General features: G+C 36.4%; 1 protein-coding gene across 3 annotated transcripts; it reads right to left on the bottom strand.

Annotated features, from left to right (window-relative positions):
- Positions 1 to 4,014: 4,014 nt before the first annotated feature.
- On the bottom strand, positions 4,015 to 13,247 carry desma (desmin a). 3 transcript variants are annotated; one of them, XM_067409827.1, is made up of 10 exons: positions 12,622 to 13,247; positions 10,059 to 10,119; positions 9,860 to 9,955; positions 8,689 to 8,850; positions 8,444 to 8,569; positions 6,912 to 7,132; positions 6,771 to 6,814; positions 5,058 to 5,158; positions 4,835 to 4,879; positions 4,015 to 4,413 (listed from the first exon to the last, which is right to left on the bottom strand). In XM_067409827.1, exons 1-10 carry the CDS (start codon positions 13,173 to 13,175, stop codon positions 4,372 to 4,374), a joined length of 1,452 nt encoding a protein of 483 aa, XP_067265928.1. In that variant the 5' UTR covers positions 13,176 to 13,247; the 3' UTR covers positions 4,015 to 4,371. The 3 variants fall into 3 exon arrangements, with proteins under 3 accessions (XP_067265928.1, XP_067265930.1, XP_067265929.1); XM_067409829.1 differs by having other exon boundaries at positions 4,835 to 4,874; XM_067409828.1 differs by lacking the exon at positions 4,835 to 4,879.
- Between the last annotated feature and the right edge of the window lie 4,964 nt (positions 13,248 to 18,211).

Here is an 18,211-nt window from a genome sequence, read left to right as displayed (position 1 = left end):
TCACTTGTCCTTTATTTGATTCACATCTTATCAGCTGTTGGATAGTTTTAACTAGTAAATTATTCAAACATGACATTTAAATATCTCCTTGCTTTTCTGCAATGGTTGCTTTCATCTTTTAGAAGGTAAAATAGCAGTCTGGTTTATGTTGACTGAGTCTCAGACGGAGAGGCTGAGCTGGTAACGCTTCTCTTTCATTTATGACTGCGTGTTCAGAATACATGCTTTCTGTGGTGGTCTAGATTCTCTTGATTAGAAGACGCTAGATTTAGCGTGATTATATGCTCCCGATTATAGCTGTTTTGTACTTTAAAGATCTCTCTGTGACATTTGAGAATCTTCAATGCAATGACTAACAAACATTTTTCTAATCTGCTGATAAGAAAATACTGCATATACTGATTAATGTCTGCATCTTTGTGGTCCTTTGTGCCATATTACATCAACCAAACTTAAATTGAATTAGGTTGTTGTTGTTTTGTATCTAAATCTCTCCGTAAATTCACACTTCGCGGATAACGGATTCAACCTAAAAGTAACATTGCTGTAATGTTTCTTTAAAAAAAAAGATCAATTTGTGTATACAAAATGGTTTTGATTTTCCCATCCTAGCAGCATTCCCCTTTCTTTTAATTTTTATTTTCAACCTACCTTGCGCTGACACAGAAACAGACATGTAAGCTGAAACAACACAGCCCTGGAGGTTTTTAAAGGTCAGAGTTAATGCTAATAAAAGAGTCTCATTAAGGTTATGATGATGTGTTCAGCCTGTCAGTATAAAGTGAGGTAACTGTAAGGTGAGAGAGTGAAGGTTGTTGTGAGTCACGGTGTTGGGAAGGTTACTTTGGAAATGAAATAGGTTACAGATTACAAGTTACCCTATTTTAAATGTAATAGTAGTGTAACTATTTCAATTACATTATTAAAGTAATGTAACTGATTACTTTTTGATTTCTTTTCTAAATTTCTAAAGAATGTTTTCAACTGTTAATCATTTTAAAACAGGCATGGTTAACCTTTAAAATCCTTCATCACTTGAATTAAGATTATAATCATTTTATTTTTAAGCCCAGCCACCAAAAATTCAGACTTTGGCTCCTCTTTTTACTCTGTAATTGTTAACATTTTCATAAGTAATTGTAATTTAATGACACATTTATCCTCAGTAACTGTAACGGATTACAGTTACATTTATTTTGTAATTAAAATTACGTAATTAATAAATTATGTAATTATGTAACTAGTTGCTCCCCAACACTGGTAATGCATTACAAGTAACACAAGTTACGTAATCAGATTACTTTTTCCAAGTCTGCATTACTTTTAAATTTACAACAATATAGCCGAGTTACTTTTTCAAATGTTTTCCCATGTATTGACTGACAGCTCTCCTGTCCTCATGTTGAGGGAATCGTGAGTAAGTGCAGAAGCGTTGTGTAAACATGAGTATTTCAATTCCAGACTAAATGTGAGCTCATCTCTTTTGCACAAAAACAGATTCAGTATTCCTCAAAATGAATAAAAACTGTGAAATGCAAACTTAGAATACTACACAAACCTGCAATAATTAAATATCTTAAATAATACAAATATACTTTATGTATTTAAAGGGTTAATTCACCAAAAAATGAAAATTCTGTCATTTATTACTCACCCTCATTCTGTTCTACACCCGTAAGACCTCCGTTCATCTTCGGAACACAAATTAAGAATTTTTTGTTGAAATCCGATGGTTCTGAGAGGCCTCCATAGCCAGCAATGACATTTCCTTTCTCAAGATCCATAAAGGTACTAAAAACATATTTAACCCTTAAATGCATACCTCGGGTCTTTAGTGACCCGGGACTTCATTCACTACCCTCCTCCTCGTTCATTTTTTAAAGTTAGACATCAACCTTCTTGGTATTCCTAAATTCATTATAAAGAATATAACAAGAAAAAAAAATCATAAAATAATAAAAGAATGCTTATTTTTGTATTCATTTTTTGTAAAATGTATGAGTGTACGTATATTTTTTCTGCACAACAATAACTGAATCTTAGATGACTGAATAAGTGCAATTCACTTTTATTCCACAAGGTGGCAATGTCTGATACACAATGCTGAAGTGACGACTCATTTAGACAGAAAACGAAATAATAAGAGAAACATGAAATGGCTCAGCTATTTACTGCAGCGCAAGAACTGAACGTAATCAAATATGACTGTAACTCTTACTGGATGGATCTGGTGAAGCTGTTAGCGATCAAAATATTGATTTTGAAGATGTTGAAAATTATATAGTTCTGAGAATACGTTTGAGATCGCGATTGGGCTCATATTCGTGACCTCAAACATAAAACTAGCCTATTATTTGCTGAATTTACTGGGAAATGAGCTCTGACGAGGACAGTGATGATGGCATAAAACATCTGCTCAAACTCAGCCCTTTCAAGCTCCAAAAGGTAACAAAATACGATTTATTTTATTCTTCTGTAATTGTTACTCTAATTTCAGAGGAGTTTTATATAATCGCGACGGATAGAGATCCTTCTGTGTTAGATATAGATCCGGGTCGATAAAGACCCAAATATGTAAGAATGATTGGCGAAACAGTCATGCATTTAAGGGTTAAATCTGTTCATGTGAGTACAGTGGTTCAATATTAATATTATTAAGTGACGAGAATTTTTTTGGTGCACCAAAAAAAAACAAAATAACGACATATTTAGTCGTGGCCGATTTCAAAACACTGCTTCAGAAAGCTTCGGAGCGTAATGAATCAGCATGTCGAATAAGCGGTTCAGAGTGCCAAAGTCACGTGATTTGAGCAGTTTGGCAGTTTGATACACGATCCGAATCATGATTCGATACGCTGATTCATTATGCTCCGAATCTTCCTGAAGCATTGTTTTGAAATCGGCCATCACTAAATAAGTCGTTATTTTGTTTTTTTGGCGCACCAAAAATATTCTCGTCGCTTTATAATCTTAATATTGAACCACTGTACTCACATGAACGGATTTAAATATGTTTTTAGTACATGAATGGATCTTGAGAGAGGAAATGTCATTGCTGTCTATGGAGGACTGACTGAGCCATCGGATTTCAACACAAATATCTTAATTTGTGTTTCGAAGATTAATGAAGGGCTTACGGGTGTGGAACGGCATGAGGGTGAGTAATAAATGAAATTATTTTCATTTTTGGGTGAACTAACCCTTTAATCTCACTTTATTAACCAGTGTCTTTACTGCTGACCTTCGATGATTCAATTCAACCATACTAATAAGCAAAAATGACTTTAGATAGACATCATATTCGCATTTCATTTTTTGTTTTTATTGTTGAAGAGTGCTGAAGTTTCTTTATTTGAGCTGCGTCTTCTACTTTACAGGTGTGAATTTGCATTTTCTTCAGCCTGAGGCTTATTCATTTCACTTTTGGTGTGAAAGGGCCTGTACAGTTGCCAAAAGATTTAATACATTTTTTGTTATTAAAAAACAAACAAGCGAGCCCAGCCCAGATGAGAAAAAGTAGCGCAAAAGTAACGTAACAGATTACTTTCCATAAAAAGAAACTAAAGCAATTAGTTACTTTTTTAGGGAGTAACTTAATATTGTAATGCATTACTTTTAAAAGTAACACTTGTGAGTTTGAATATCATTTTGGTTGACCGTTATATGAAAGTGACGATGATAGGGCTAATTCACCTCAGATCTTAGATCATAATTTGTAATTTTATGTATTTTATTAATTAGAATTTTGTCTGGTTTTATATTTTACATTTATATTTTTGTTCAAAAATGTGTTTTGCAAAAAAGGCTATTTAATATTTCTGGATTGACAAAAGGTCAGTGTGTGTTAACCTTTTTGCATGGGCAATATAGTGGAAATGTTCAATACCTTTTTTTTTGTAACCAGGCCATACTACTGAGTGTTGTTGTCTGCACAGAAACTGGCTTAAATCACTTCATACAATGTGATGTACTTCATACTATGTGATTAATACAAAAAAGCACAGAAGCCTTCAATTTTATAGGAGGGAAATACTGTTTATTGTTTTTGTAGAGGTGGAACAGTGTCTCAGATTTTCCCATTATGACCCAACCACACATGCACGCGTACATTCATATAAACAGAAACTCTGAGATCAGCTGGCCACTTTCAGACTCCACTTACACTCCAGACAGTATGTGTATTGCGCCGTTTCGCTCGTCCTCCCTCTCGTTCTTCAGCTCACTTTCCTTTTGTCTTTGTGCGTCATCCACACATGCAGTAATGGGTCATGATAATACTGGGCGTGTGCATAAAAAGCCTGAGGCCATCGGTGAAAATGTAGCTAAGTTAGGGAAAGGGATTCTAATGAAATTTGATCTGTTTCATTGGCTTTACATGATGTCCTGCTGGTGCTGTGTGGACTCGCTGACGACCTGAAGGGAGGGAACAAAAAGGGAATGATTAGAGAGAGGGTGTCTGGATAGGATACAGATGATTCACATGCTGCACATAAATGCTGGGAAAACACAAAAGTGCTTAAAAAAAAGTGATACTCCATAATAAGAAACAGAGACTTCTCTTTAAGTTAAAATAGCCCTTTTCCTGCTGCAAATCAATACTGGGCTGGTGCAAGACACATTCTTTCATAGATGAAGTTCTCCATATGTGCTGTGCAGAAACACTCTGTGATATTCAGCAGAGCAGAAAACTGATATTAACAGTGATTCACATGACAGTTGGAGGATTTTGCAGTGCAACCCAGTGCTGGTTAATAGGGAACAGGATTTTTTTAGGAAAGTGTTTGGGAAAGGACTATAGAAACAGATGAATCAAGTGAGCCATGGCTGAACTTACACACTGAGCACTGAGGGCGCTCAAACCCTCACTAGTTGTCCTACTCTAGGGTAAAATAGAAAATTATTTGGATGATTACGATTATGTGTATGCTTATATTCAGTATATATGTGCGTGTTTATGTATATAACACATGTTTTTGAGATTGGACAGTCTGTAAATTCAATTAATGACACAATAAGTCTAGCATGTTAGCAAGTGTTTGTTTGTGCATGTATGTTACCTCGCCATCCCGGGTCTCAATGGTCTTGATCAGAACTGTTTTCTTAGAGTGGACTTCAGATGCTCTCTGTTGTTGCTTTTGGTGCTGCTCCGGGCTGGTCTCTATGGCAACACAATTCATATCTCGGCATCATTAAACTGAGCCTCACATAGTAAATACATAAATACTGAATTATTGATTTCATCTTCAATTGATGCACTCAAAACACAACAAAGCATAAGGAGACTTGGGTGTTAAAACGAAAAAATACAATGGCTTTTGCCCCCCCTTGTGGATGAAGAAGATAGTTTTGCTCGACAATATATATATTATTAAAGGGATAGCTCATTCAAAAATGTAAATTCTGTCATCGTTTACTCACACTCATGTTCTTTCAAACCTGTATGACTATCTTTCTACTGTGGAACATTTCAGTCATTGTTTTTTTTTTTTTTTAAGAGTTGGTGAGGTGCAAAGTTGGGTTACACTTTAAAGGGATAGTTCACCCAAAAATGAATATTATCCCATGATTTACTCATCCTCAAGCCATCCTAGGTTTATATGACAATCTTCTTTCAGACGAACACAATCCGAGATATATTTAAATATATCCTTATCCAGAAAATATCCATCCATCCATAAAAAAAGCAATCCATACGGCTCCAGGGGGTTAATAACGGCCTTTTGAAGCGGAGGGATGTGTTTTTGTAAGAAAAATATCCATATATAAAACTTTATAAAGTCGAATAACGAGCTTCCGGTAGACGCCTGTATGCAGATTGCGCAAGTGCCAAATGAGTAACCCGTGACGCGATGTATGACGCAGGATGAATTAATAGCCAACAAACTCAAGCTCCTCTTCTCTTATATCAAAATCCTCTGACATTTCTCTTTAAAATTTCGCGTTTTAGACTTCTAACTCATGACCGGTGTTTTGTTTTGCTCTCTCCACTTCGCCTCCACGTTCATCATTGCGTTATTGCGTTCGGGTCAAAGGTTGCTCTTCCTCCCAAATTGACGTGCACAATATGCGTACGGTCGTCTGCCAGAAGGTCGTATATTTGACTTTATAAAGTTTTATATATGGATATTTTTCTTACAAAAACACATCCCTTCACTTCAAAAGGCCTTTATTAACCCCTTGGAGCCGTATGGATCACTTTTTTTATGGAAGGACGCATATTTTCTGTCTTCAGAATGTGGGTTACCATTCACAACCATTATAAACATGGACTAAGGATATTTTTAAATATATGTCGGTTTGTGTTTGTCTGAAAAAACATGGTCATATAAACCTAGGATGGCTTGAGGGTGAGTAAATCATGGGATAATTTTCATTTTTGGGTGAACTATCCCTGTAAGTAACTTTACAACTCGATGTCAAATAACTCTTGTGGAGGGTTAGGTAAGTTGAAATGTACTTGCAAAGTTACGTAATGTCTGTTGGGGACCATCAAAATAAAGTGTTAGCAGATATTAGGCAGTCAGTCTACTAATTCTCTAATGACTGGTTGTTAACATGTAGTTGCAAAGTTACTTATAGTTAGTAGAATGTCTAAAGTGGACTATCGAAATAAAGTGTAACCCAAATTAGTTTGGAACCCCAATCAAAAAAGTTCTTTAAAACATCTTTTTTTAATGCTTCACATGACATGATGGCATGTAAATGATGACAACTTTCAGTTTTGGGTGAACTATCCCTTTAAGGAGTGTGAAAGTAGGATAGTTTCTCACCTCTGAAATTCAAGGAAGAAAAGGACTGCACAGGCAGAGAGATCCTGAAAACAAGGTAAATAATAATAATATGAAATACTGTTTTGTTATATCAGTTAAGAACAATAAGCAAAACCTGTCCAAATACCTTCTATCTCTTACCTGCCCTCCTCTCCTTCCAGAAGCTTCCTGTAGGTGGCGATCTCCACATCAAGTGCCATCTTGACATTCAGCAGATCCTGGTACTCACGGAGGTGGCGAGCCATCTCGTCCTTCATTTTTGTGATCTCACCCTCAAGACGTGCAATGGTGTCCTGATAACCTCCGGCCTCACGGCCCAACCTTTCCTCCATCTCCCTCATTTGCCTCATCAGAGACTCATTCTACAGACAGAATGACGAGAAGATGAGAGAAAGAAAGGACAACAAGTAGGTATGGTTGAAACTGGTGTACAGAAGGAAAAGAAAGACTGGAGATGAGATGAACTGAGTGGAGTAATAATAAAAACTGAGGATGAGTTCAGTAGATTTCTAGGGATACAGTGGGCCATTACTGTTGGCTCTTTACTGAAATAAATTTACTGGGGAAACATATTATAGCCTTCATAATTAGGAAGTTCAGTGTGCAGAGGCTGAGCTAATATTTGTTTTGGCTGGAAAATGATCATTTGGCTTAGAGCCCATCTAAAGTCGGCATGAAACAGAAGTTGTGTCTTTTCTTCACTATTGTGACTTATATCCAAGTGAAATGGCTTCTTGAGCAAGAAAAAATGTAGGGTGGAACTTGATTTTGTCTATTGGGAATTGATTGGATCATTGTGGTTTGCTATTGTTTGATCTCATTTGAGTGACAGGTTGTCACTCAAATGTACCACAATATTTCATATCAAAAAGTATTGCTGCGTCCCAATTCGCATACTATCCGTCCTAAATAGTATTCGAAAAAAGAATTAGTATGTCCCAAATCGTAGTATGTTGAAATGAGTATTCCAAAGTTACCCGGATGGTCTACTTTTTCCGATTAGAATTCGAAGTGCAGATCCGTGCACACTTCTAACCACTAATATTGCCCATAACACATTGCGCTGTGGACGAGGATTCGATTAGAACTACAAATACGAGTAAAAGGTGTTAAAAAACTACAAACATGACGGATGTGCGAGACCGACGGTTAAGCAGAGCGGTTAAGATAAAGGGGCTTGAATGATTAATAATCAGTATCTAACCTGACGAAAATATGTTTATTAAATGTTATCCGCATTATATTTCATCTGCAACAGCATTGTGAACTTTTATAACGATGCGTTTGGTCATTAATTTTTAAATGCATCATTATGCAAAGACGAGGAGAGTTATTGCATGGAAGACCCATGACTGGCAGATCAACGTGCGACTACATTTATCTCCGAAACGGTAGGAAATTAAATTTAAATAAATGTGGAGGATTTTAACTGTGACAAGATGATTGACAGGGTAGTTTAAACAGTTACAGGTTGCGTAACTAAGTGACAGAACGTCCGTTAATGACGCAATTATGACGAGGTAGTATGTCCCAAAGCTTGCATACTCTTCTGCTACACACTCAGAAGTATGTACTTTTTCGTTACAAAAACAGTATACTGTACTTTTAGGAGTAGTATAAGTAGGCGAATTGGGACGCAGCATATGATTTTCATGGTGATTTTAAGGACTTACGGTGCCCTTGAGAGAGTCAATCTCACAAGTGTAGGACTGGATCTGGTGACGGAACTCCATGGTCTCAAGCTTGGCTTGTCTGAGAGCGTCATTATTCTTGTTTACTGCCTGGTTCAGATCTGACACCTGTAGGTGGAACAAAATAGTTTAGCCCAAACGCCTGGCTACTTTCAGTCTAGATACATAGATCTGAATATAGCCTTTGAATTGTATGTCTGCATATTTCTAAAATCGCTGATACAGACCTTAGACTTATACCATTCCTCAGCCTCGGCGATATTCTTGGCAGCAATACCCTCATACTGCAGGCGGATGTCCCTCAGGGCGGCGGTCAGGTCAGGCTTGGACATGTCCATTTGGATCTGTACCTGACTCTCCTGCATCTGGTTTTGCAGCTCACGGATCTCCTAAAGGAAAAGGTACACACCAAGACATGGCTTCAGAGTGCACTTTTTTATATTGGTTGGAGTATAAAGAAAGTTAGTGTCATTCTGAGAGTGAAGCAGGAATCCAACCATAATGTAAACTGTTTATTTGCATTGGAGGAATGATTAAAAAAGTGACTTTATTCTATGGAACCCATTAATGAATGAGACTATGAAATATACACTCTTACAATTAAAGGTTCTTTATTGCCATTGATGGTTCTAAGAACCTTTAATATCCATGAAACCTTTCCACAGCACAAAAGGATCTTTACACACTCTTCAAAATAAAGGCTACGAAAGGAGGTTTTCACAGCGATGCCATAAAAGAACCATATTTGGTTCCCCAATGAACCTTCAGCGAACATTTTTCCACTATATAGAACCGATTGTGGAATGGAAAGGATCCATGAATGTCTAAAGTTCTTAAAAGATGCCAAACAAGAATCTTCTGAGATCTTTCAGATTATTCAAATCTTCTTCACACTAAGAAAAAATGGTTCTTTTAAGAAGTTTCTTTAGGGAACCCAAAAAGGTTCTTCTGTGGCATTGCTGGGAAACCCCCCTTTTGGATCCTTTATTTTGAAGAGTGTAGCTGTAATTATTTTTTTTTTATCTCTGTTGTAATTGTAGGACTGTGAGGCCTTGTAAGGCCTTTTTCTTTTTCCACCACCCTACTCACAGCTGTGTCTGAGAGAATCTGTCTCTGTTTAATTATAGGGATGCATCTGTTGCACAGCTTTACACTGCCCCCTCACTGTCAGTGTGCAGCTGACACACACACACAGACCCACATGTGACCATTTTATCCTTACATGTCAAATAAAAAGCAGAGAGTGCATTTAAAGAACTTGACTTCAGAGCCTCGTGAGTAAAAGGTCAGTGGACATGTTGGTATGAGAGCGAGGGAGGTCGCAGACAGAGAGATGAACAGTTAGTCACGTATAGTTGTGGGAAATGTTGAGGAACGTAACTTTAGATGTGTACAAACCTCCTCGTGGACCTTCTTGAGGAATGCAATCTCTTCATGAAGGCCCTCGATACGTCTTTCCAGGTCCAGCCTGGCCAGAGTGGCAGCATCTACATCCTACAGAGAGCACAACAATTGTGGAATAATTCAGTCAGTGTCATTCATCAAATTGAATTGCTTTGTATTTATATTTGTATGTTTTTCATGTTAAAGCACATACAGCTCTAAAAGCAGAGAGGTTGTTCTCAGCTTCTTCTTTCTGGTGGATCTCCTCTTGAAGTCTGTGGAAGACAAATATGAAATATGAAGTAAATATGACTTAACAAAACATATTTAGTGCTCTAACTAGCCTGTTAAGTCTTTAAAGTTTAATTTAGATGATTTTTAATGACGCATATTGGAATTTGCTATTTAGGAATTACTGCATGGCCAGAAATAGAGCTTGTACAATGGCCAAGGTGTCCTTCATGCCCTCAGTCTTTGAGATATGCTGAGAGCAGCTTGTGAAGTTGTCATTCCTTCATGCATAGAGATCAAGACGGAACATTATATTCTCACATACTGCTTGGAGTTACACATAGCTCAGGTTGAATGTAAATGTCCCTGACATTCGTTTGAAAGAGGTATGTTGTTAATGTGACACATATCCGGTTTCATGAATGTAATTGTTGGCAGTCACTTGGCATCTGAGAGATAAAAGGAGTTGAGCCATAAATCATGTCATACCAAAGTTGAAGGCTCTGTTGGCACTAGAAAGTAATGGAGAGCTTCAATACCCATAATGTTTTAGTTGTTTTTTCATATATTGCTGGAGATCCAGAACTTATAGCTGCAGCTGCAAATCACATAATGAGTTTTATATAATCTCTATGTGTCAGCACACCATCAGGTTCACTTTAAACAATATCTGTGCATAGGAATTGATGTTGGTAGGCTTTCAACAGTTATCATTAGTGCTGATAACATGGTGTGGTTTCTATGGGGCCCTTGAATGCAATGCGCTCAGGCAGACCGAAACACACTATGAGCATAAGATAAGGGTTATTTTTAGGGATGTGCATTCTCTGCAGTGCTGGGGGGTGTATTGAAGAGGCTAATAATAGCAGTCTAATCTGAGCAATGTGTAATAGGACCCTGGGTCCTTTTGCAAATAGGAATAACACTTATACTCTTTCCAACATCTTACACTTACATGAGTTACAACGGTGGTTGCTACTTGGGGTTACCATATACCCCGACTTATGTATGTTGTCTTTAACGTCTGAGGTGGTCCTGACCCCTGTCTTTCCTGTGCCGTCTCTGTGTTTCATGTCTACTGCTTGTGTTTTAGAAATCTGGCCATGATGGCATCAAACCCAGGGTATTTTAAAGCATTTATTTCAAAAATTCATGCTCATTATGTTGTTTTAGAATGTTTTGGGGAGAATTTTAGTAGTTAGAAATTGTAAGTAGATGTCCTTTCCCAAATTCACAACTCAATGACATGAGTTACGAGCACCGTCATGACTTCCAATTTTACACTGTGTGGCTTTTTCCAGGCCCCACATATTATATAATAAATGTCACTATGCCTCCATAAAGTGTGGACTTATGTACTCTGAGGGAAATAAACCAAATCACTTCAACACAACACTAGATACACTTTACTTTACACATTTCTTTTTACTGTCTGGATAGCATACAATATATCCTGCCCAGCTTACAAAAAATAAGTTCTAAGAATGTTTTGGTAACATTGCCATTAAGTTATGAAAACGTTATTCTTGAATGTTCTCTGAATGTCCAGTTTTTGAAATGTTTTAAAAACGTTTTTTCTTGGTTATGCGAATGTTAACTTATGTTCTATTAATGTTACTGGAAGAATGTTTGTTCATTACTTTCAGAGAACCTGCCAGAACATTACACTGCCCAGCCTGTTTGTGTTTAAATAGGCAAATGACTAAGAGTCTATGATTGGATCATTATTGCAGTGATTATGATGTTTCTAGCATGTTGTATGGTTGGCAATAGTTCTTCTAACCCTATTTGATGGAGCGTGTAGCTTTTCATTTCTTTAACATCCATGTAGGAAGATGCATAGTATCATGGCCATATTCCAGGATGACAATGTCAGTATTTATCAGGCCCAAACTGTGAAAGAATGGCTGGGAAGGAGCATAAATATGATTTTCACACATGAATTGTCATCTCTAAGTCCAGACATTAGATTCATTGAAAGTCTTTGGGATGTGCTGGAGTAGACTTTAAAGAGTGCTTGACTCTTGCATTGTCGGTACAAGATTTTGACCAAAAAATGATTATTTCCATAAAGAGATGCATCAATTTTTGGTCAAGATCTTGTATTGACAATGCAAGAGGTGAGCACTCTGTAAAGTCTACTCCAGCACATCCCAAAGACTTTCAATGATTTTTTTCTTCATGCTCTCTGAACAATTCTTTCACAATTTTAACCCTGGTGAATTTTGACATTGTCATCCTGGAATATGGTCATGATGTGTCTTCCTATATGGTTGTTTAAGAAACTAAAAGCTACACACTCCATCTTTAAGGGTTAGAAGAACCATTCCCAAACATCTAACATGGAAGAAACATAATAATCACTGCAATAATGATCCAATCATAGACTCTTAAGTATTTGCCTATTTAAATCCAAACACCGACTTTTTTTTTGTATGTTTAGGAATATAATATTTCAAATTTAAATTCAAAGTAAATCTGAATGAATCAAAACTTTTACAAAAAGCAAAAGATGCATAGTGGTAAATACTTCTTGAAGCTCTCACCTCAGTTTCAGTTTCTGTAGGTCATCGGCCAGGTTGTCTCTCTCTATCTCAACACGAGACCTCTGATTGGTCAGTGCATCCACCTGTCTGCGTAGCTCTCTCATCTCCTCCTCATACATCTCTGCGATACGCGTGGGCTCGCGGCCCCGCATACGCTCAATCTCCACAGTCAACGCTTGGTTCTGCTGCTCCAGGAAGCGCACCTTCTCGATGTAGCTGGCAAAGCGGTCATTGAGATGTTGCAGCTCTGCTTTCTCATTAGTGCGTGTATTGAGGAAGTCCTGGTTCATGGCATCGGCCAGATTGAAGTCCAGCTTCTCGCCAAGACCGGCATAGGTACGGACCATTGAGCCACCACCCAAGGAAGAGCTGGATGCGCGGTGGCTGGAATAAATGGGAGAAGCGGAGCTCTTGCTCACCTCATAAACTCTGGAAGACATACGAGAGGACCCAGCAGAACCACGGCCAGAGAAAATGGAGGAGTTCAGACCGGAGCCGAAGGTACGGCGGTAAGAGGAAGCCGTCTCGGCAGAAGTTGAATACGTCTTGCTCATGACTGGGCCTCTAAGGATTGTACGGTGTGAAAATGATGGGTCGCTTAGGGCTGTGTGGTAGAATGAGGGTCAAGCGGCGAAGCTGGGCTATATATAGTGGACCACCCATCTGCCCCCACCCACATTTTTCTGTCACTGTTATCACCCCTCACATTGGCCCACACTTGTCTCTCTCTTTTCTAAACCTTGCTTCCTCAGCTGTCATGAGGTCTGTTTCCAGCAGCTGGGTGAAGCAAATGTATGGGGCATGAGGTGTCACGGGTCACATCATGTAGAATGTGCTGTCATTTGTTCTGCTTACCAGGAAGAGCTCTTGTACCTCAGTAAAACAATATTGCATTGATAATTCTACATGAGTTTTTGTGCTTATTTAAAATGTTCAATATGAAGTGTTCGGCATTTAAATTTGGATATATTTATGATAATAGGTCATTTTCTTTTCAACATTAATTCCAAACTTTAGCTTTCACCTTTGCAAAACTAACAGGATACTCTCCTTTTTAGCCACTGTCTTGAATTTAAAATATTATTTTCATCTGAAATTAGATTTAATCATGACATATTGTCTTCAAAGTAAAGATAGAGCTCCTATCCCCAGAAAGCAAAAATATGTTCTAAGAACATTTTGCTCACGTATCTATAAAGTTATATATTTTTATATATTTTGTAATGTTATAATATGATTCCCAACCAGATGTATGTGTCTTCAAGAGGGTTCAGTAAAAAATGACCGTGATTTTAACAGTAAAAGACTGTAAAAATGCTGTGGTGAAAAACTCAATTGGTTTACAGAACGTTTCCGTACTATACAGTGAATAACTGTAATAGATCTAACGGTACATTTAATGTAATTTTACGGTAAAATTTTTTTGGAAGTGAAAAATAACAATTCATTGTATAATTTACAGTGAAAAACCGTAAATTGACATTCCCACAATTCCCTGCGTGAAACTTCACATTTGATATATTTTCATTGAAATAGCTCTGTTTCTTCTTAGTTTTTCTCATTTTTTTCTAATCAGTTATGTACATTAAGGTTTTATGTTTTATGTTACATCTAATGTTGTTAAATTAATTTTTTAAATTTCATGCATGTCACATGATGGTGTTCAGTGTGTGTGTGAATGACACTGTGTGCTCCTTCTATATGTTAGTATTGTTCTTCTCAACTTGTGGAAAAGCTGCTTGTGATGAACTTTGATTCATCATGTGACTTTTATCACCACTGTGTTTGGTGACTGTCGGTGTATTATAAAGGTACAAAACAGATACTAGCACTTCATTAGGTTGGTAAATTAACATTATATCAGTTAATGAAATACATTATTTTACTGTAAATTTAACAGATTTTTTTACGGTAAAGTTCTGGCAACCACAGCTGCCGTTTTTTACCGTAAATTTTACTGGGATTTCTTTTTCTGTCAGAATTTACTCACCTTCATTCATTGCAGACTTGTATTACTTTATATCTTCTGTGGTACAGAAATGAAGATATTTAAAAAAATGTCCCTGTGCCTTTTGTCCATACGATGAAATATAATGGTGCCCAGTGTTTTTTTTTTTTTTTGGTCCCTATTTAGTTTTTGCTTTATTAAACAGAAATTACAACCTGTGACATTTTGAGTTCAAGCAAGAAAAGAAAATATTGAGTTTTATAAATTTGTGTTGGTGACAATCCTGAAATATGTGCTATCTTTTACTTTAATAACATTAATGATAATGCTAAATGATGACCCGATTAATATGAGTTTAATTAGAAAACTTGTGCGTATGTGAAATGTGTTTCATCTCATGTTTTTGTCTTTAAATGCCTTCAGCTTTATAAAATATTACACCATCATGTGAGAATGGCTTAATATTTTAGATATATCAATGATGAAATGTTCTTAATTTGTTTTTCTTCTGTCATAAACTCTTACAGTGCACCTGGGAAATCAGAGTAATAAAACTCTGTGTTTGTGTCATCAAATATATGTGATACCAAATAAGATCTCTGTTGCTGCAACCCCCATAGTTCTTCCTGTTCCCCAGGCTAACCATAGTGAGTGAGAAGTTGCGATGTTACTCCACAGCTGCTGCTGTCATGGCTATTAATAGACTTCCAGTCTGTGCCCCGTCACCACCAGGCTACTTTCCTAAGGGCCTCCAGGAAAAAGATTGGATCTAATGGGGCAGAGACTCAACAATCTCAAAACACTTTATTAAGTATTGTTTATACAGAATACAAATGTGTATTATTTTATATCTCTCAATGCATCTGTGACTGGAATGTAAGCTATGAACAAACATTCTTCCAGTAACATTAATTGAACATTAGTTCAAAGTTATCTGGTCTGTAATGTTCTCAAAACATTACAACAAAATGTTATTTATACATTGTTTATGGAATGTTTTTATTCTGAAACATTTTAGTTGGACGCTTGTCTAATGTTTTTTAAATGTTACAGTTTCAGAATGTTCAGAAAACATTATGTTTGCAGAAAGATCAAATGTAATGTAATGTTTGTATCATAATAACCAAGAAAAAAAAAACATTTTTAAAACATTTAAAAAAACTATGTTTAGAAATAATGTTTTAATATGAATGTTAGCAAAACATTCTCAGACAATATTTTTGATAACTGGGTCAAAGATGTGAAATCTAAAACAGTCAAAACATTGAATGAATGGATATTGTCATAAGGTGCTGTTGAAATATCAGTCTTCAGCTTTCTTTTATGCTGATTGAGATCATTAAATGCATAATAAAAACTATTCCTACATCAGATATATAGGAGGAACAAAGTAATAAGAGCCAGTCTATGAAACATAATACTTTTTAGAGCTATTCTACTGGAGCAATGGCAACGGCATACAAATTCGTATTTGCATATAACTTATTCAATATTCTTTCCAGGTGAGTGTGTGTGAATGCAAAGTGGTGAATGTCACTGGTAATTAAATTTCTTCTTAAGAAGAATGAAAATGACTTTTTTAAAGTAGTCGTGTGTGTGTGTGTGTGTGTGTGTGTGTGTGTGTGTGTGTGTGTGTGTGTGTGTGTGTGTGTGTGTGTGTGTGTGTGTGTGTGTGTGTGTGTGTGTGTGTGTGTGTGCTAGTTTTCATGGTTTATGAGAACACAAATTTGTACACTGGTATTACGTTGAAACATGAAATAGGAGGACACTTCATGAGTCCTCATATTTAAAACAATGTTTTATTAAAAATGCAGAATGTTTTCGTGTGATGGGTAGGTTTAGGAGTAGGGGTAGTGTAGGGGGATAGAATGAGAAGCACTGCTGGCTTCCGAAGATTGTGGGTTCGAGTCCCATTCGAGTCTGTGTTCTGTTGTACCCGTTGGTGTCCCTCATGGAGAATTAATGGTGAGTCCTACCAGAAAAAAAAAAAAAAAGAAGAAAAATCCTTAATGATAAAACACTGCAACCAAAGCCAATGATTGTGGGTCTCATTTAGCAGAGTGCTTTTAGTTCCTAAAACATTGTTTTCAGAAAAAAATATCTATGAAAATAGTCAATACTAAATGCTAAATGCAGATTGGGCACTCTTGTACTTCATTACTGAAGTCCACCACAAACCACTTCTACAGAAATACCTCCTGTTCCCACACACAAGTTTCTTTGAAGACTTTTAATCTTGTCTATTGTTTGTGTATCTGTGAAGTGTATTTTTGACATAAAGTGTAATCATACAAAGACTATTTTCTGATCAAAAACAGCAACATTATCATTTAAAATCAAGTTCAGCAGATCTAAATCTAAAATTAACCTGACCACAGTGTTTAGATGTTCCCACAATGCTTCATCATAAATCTTAAGATATAATTTATTTTCAGCACATCATGAGAGTACTAGGCTCAGAAAATGACCTCTAACCAGATGAATTCAGGGGACAAAAATCTGTCAGGTAGGAAGATTAATTCTGACATGGCAGTGCTTCACTGTCAAATTCATTAGATGCCATAATATCTATCAGTTACATATTTTTTGTTGCAATTATTTCACTAAAACATAATGTCTGCTAAATAACTTCATTTCAGAAGCTATCCTCTCCCTGTCCTATGTTAAATACATTGAACTGGTCCTGCATCAGTATGGCCTGTACAGATGGCTTGCCAACATGGGAAGTTGGGAGTGTGATGGCGCCGGGGAATGTGGTGTCTGAATGCCAGGACATGTGAAACCACACATGGGAAGGGGTTATGGGGAGTGGTGGGAGTTGCCCAGTAGGTCGTCTTTCAAAAAGACCCTTCGGCTGCTCTAGCAACCAACCAAACAGACATACACAGATTCCAACAAGGTGAAATGCCATGTAAAAGGGGGTAAAGGCCGACATGACAAGGGATATTTTGACGCAGTTTGAAAGATGTAAAATATGCAAGGGTCCCTTTATAAAACATTGACCTATAGCTGGACTTAAGGGCTCCATTTTATTAGACATAATCAGAGCAAAACCAAAATCATTTACTAAAAAAAAAAAATTGTTGTGGAACTAAATATTTTGTCATGCAAAACACATACACTGCCATTCAAAAGTTTGGAAACATTACTATTTTTAATGTTTTCAAAAGAAGTCTCTTTTACTCATCAAGGCTGGATTTATTTGATCAAAAATAAAGAAAAAACAGTAATATTGTGAAATATTATTACAATTTAAAATAATGGATTTCTATTATGATATACTTTTAAATATAAGTTATGTCTGTGATGCAAAGCTGAATTTTCAGTATCATTACTCCAGTCTTCGGTGTCACATGATCCTTCAGAAATCATTCTAAAATGCTGATTTATTACAAATGTTGTGCTGCTTAATATTTTTTTATAACGTAATACTTTTTTTCAGGATTTTTTGATGAATAAAAAGTAAAAAAAAGAGCAGCATTTATTTAAATTAAATTTTTAGTAACAATATACACTACTGTTCAAAAGTTTGGGGTCAGTATTTTCTTTCTTTTTTTTTTTGGAAGAAATTAATACTTTTATTCAGCACGAATGTGTTAAATTGATCAAAAGTGACAGTAAATATTTATATTGTTAGAAAAT

The sequence above is a fragment of the Chanodichthys erythropterus genome, chromosome 14, assembly GCF_024489055.1.
Source record: "Chanodichthys erythropterus isolate Z2021 chromosome 14, ASM2448905v1, whole genome shotgun sequence".
Lineage (NCBI taxonomy): Eukaryota > Metazoa > Chordata > Actinopteri > Cypriniformes > Xenocyprididae > Chanodichthys > Chanodichthys erythropterus.
This window is presented reverse-complemented; position numbering and strand designations above follow the sequence as displayed.

Coding starts and splice junctions, on each gene's coding strand:
- desma (XM_067409827.1), bottom strand. CDS start 13,175: ATGAGCAAGACGTATTCAACTTCTGCCGAGACGGCTTCCTCTTACCGC. Junction 8,570..8,688: donor AGGAATGGTATAAGTCTAAG/GTCTGTATCAGC, acceptor TTCCACCTACAG/GTGTCAGATCTGAACCAGGC. Junction 7,133..8,443: donor TTGACTCTCTCAAGGGCACC/GTAAGTCCTTAA, acceptor TTCTGTCTGTAG/AATGAGTCTCTGATGAGGCA.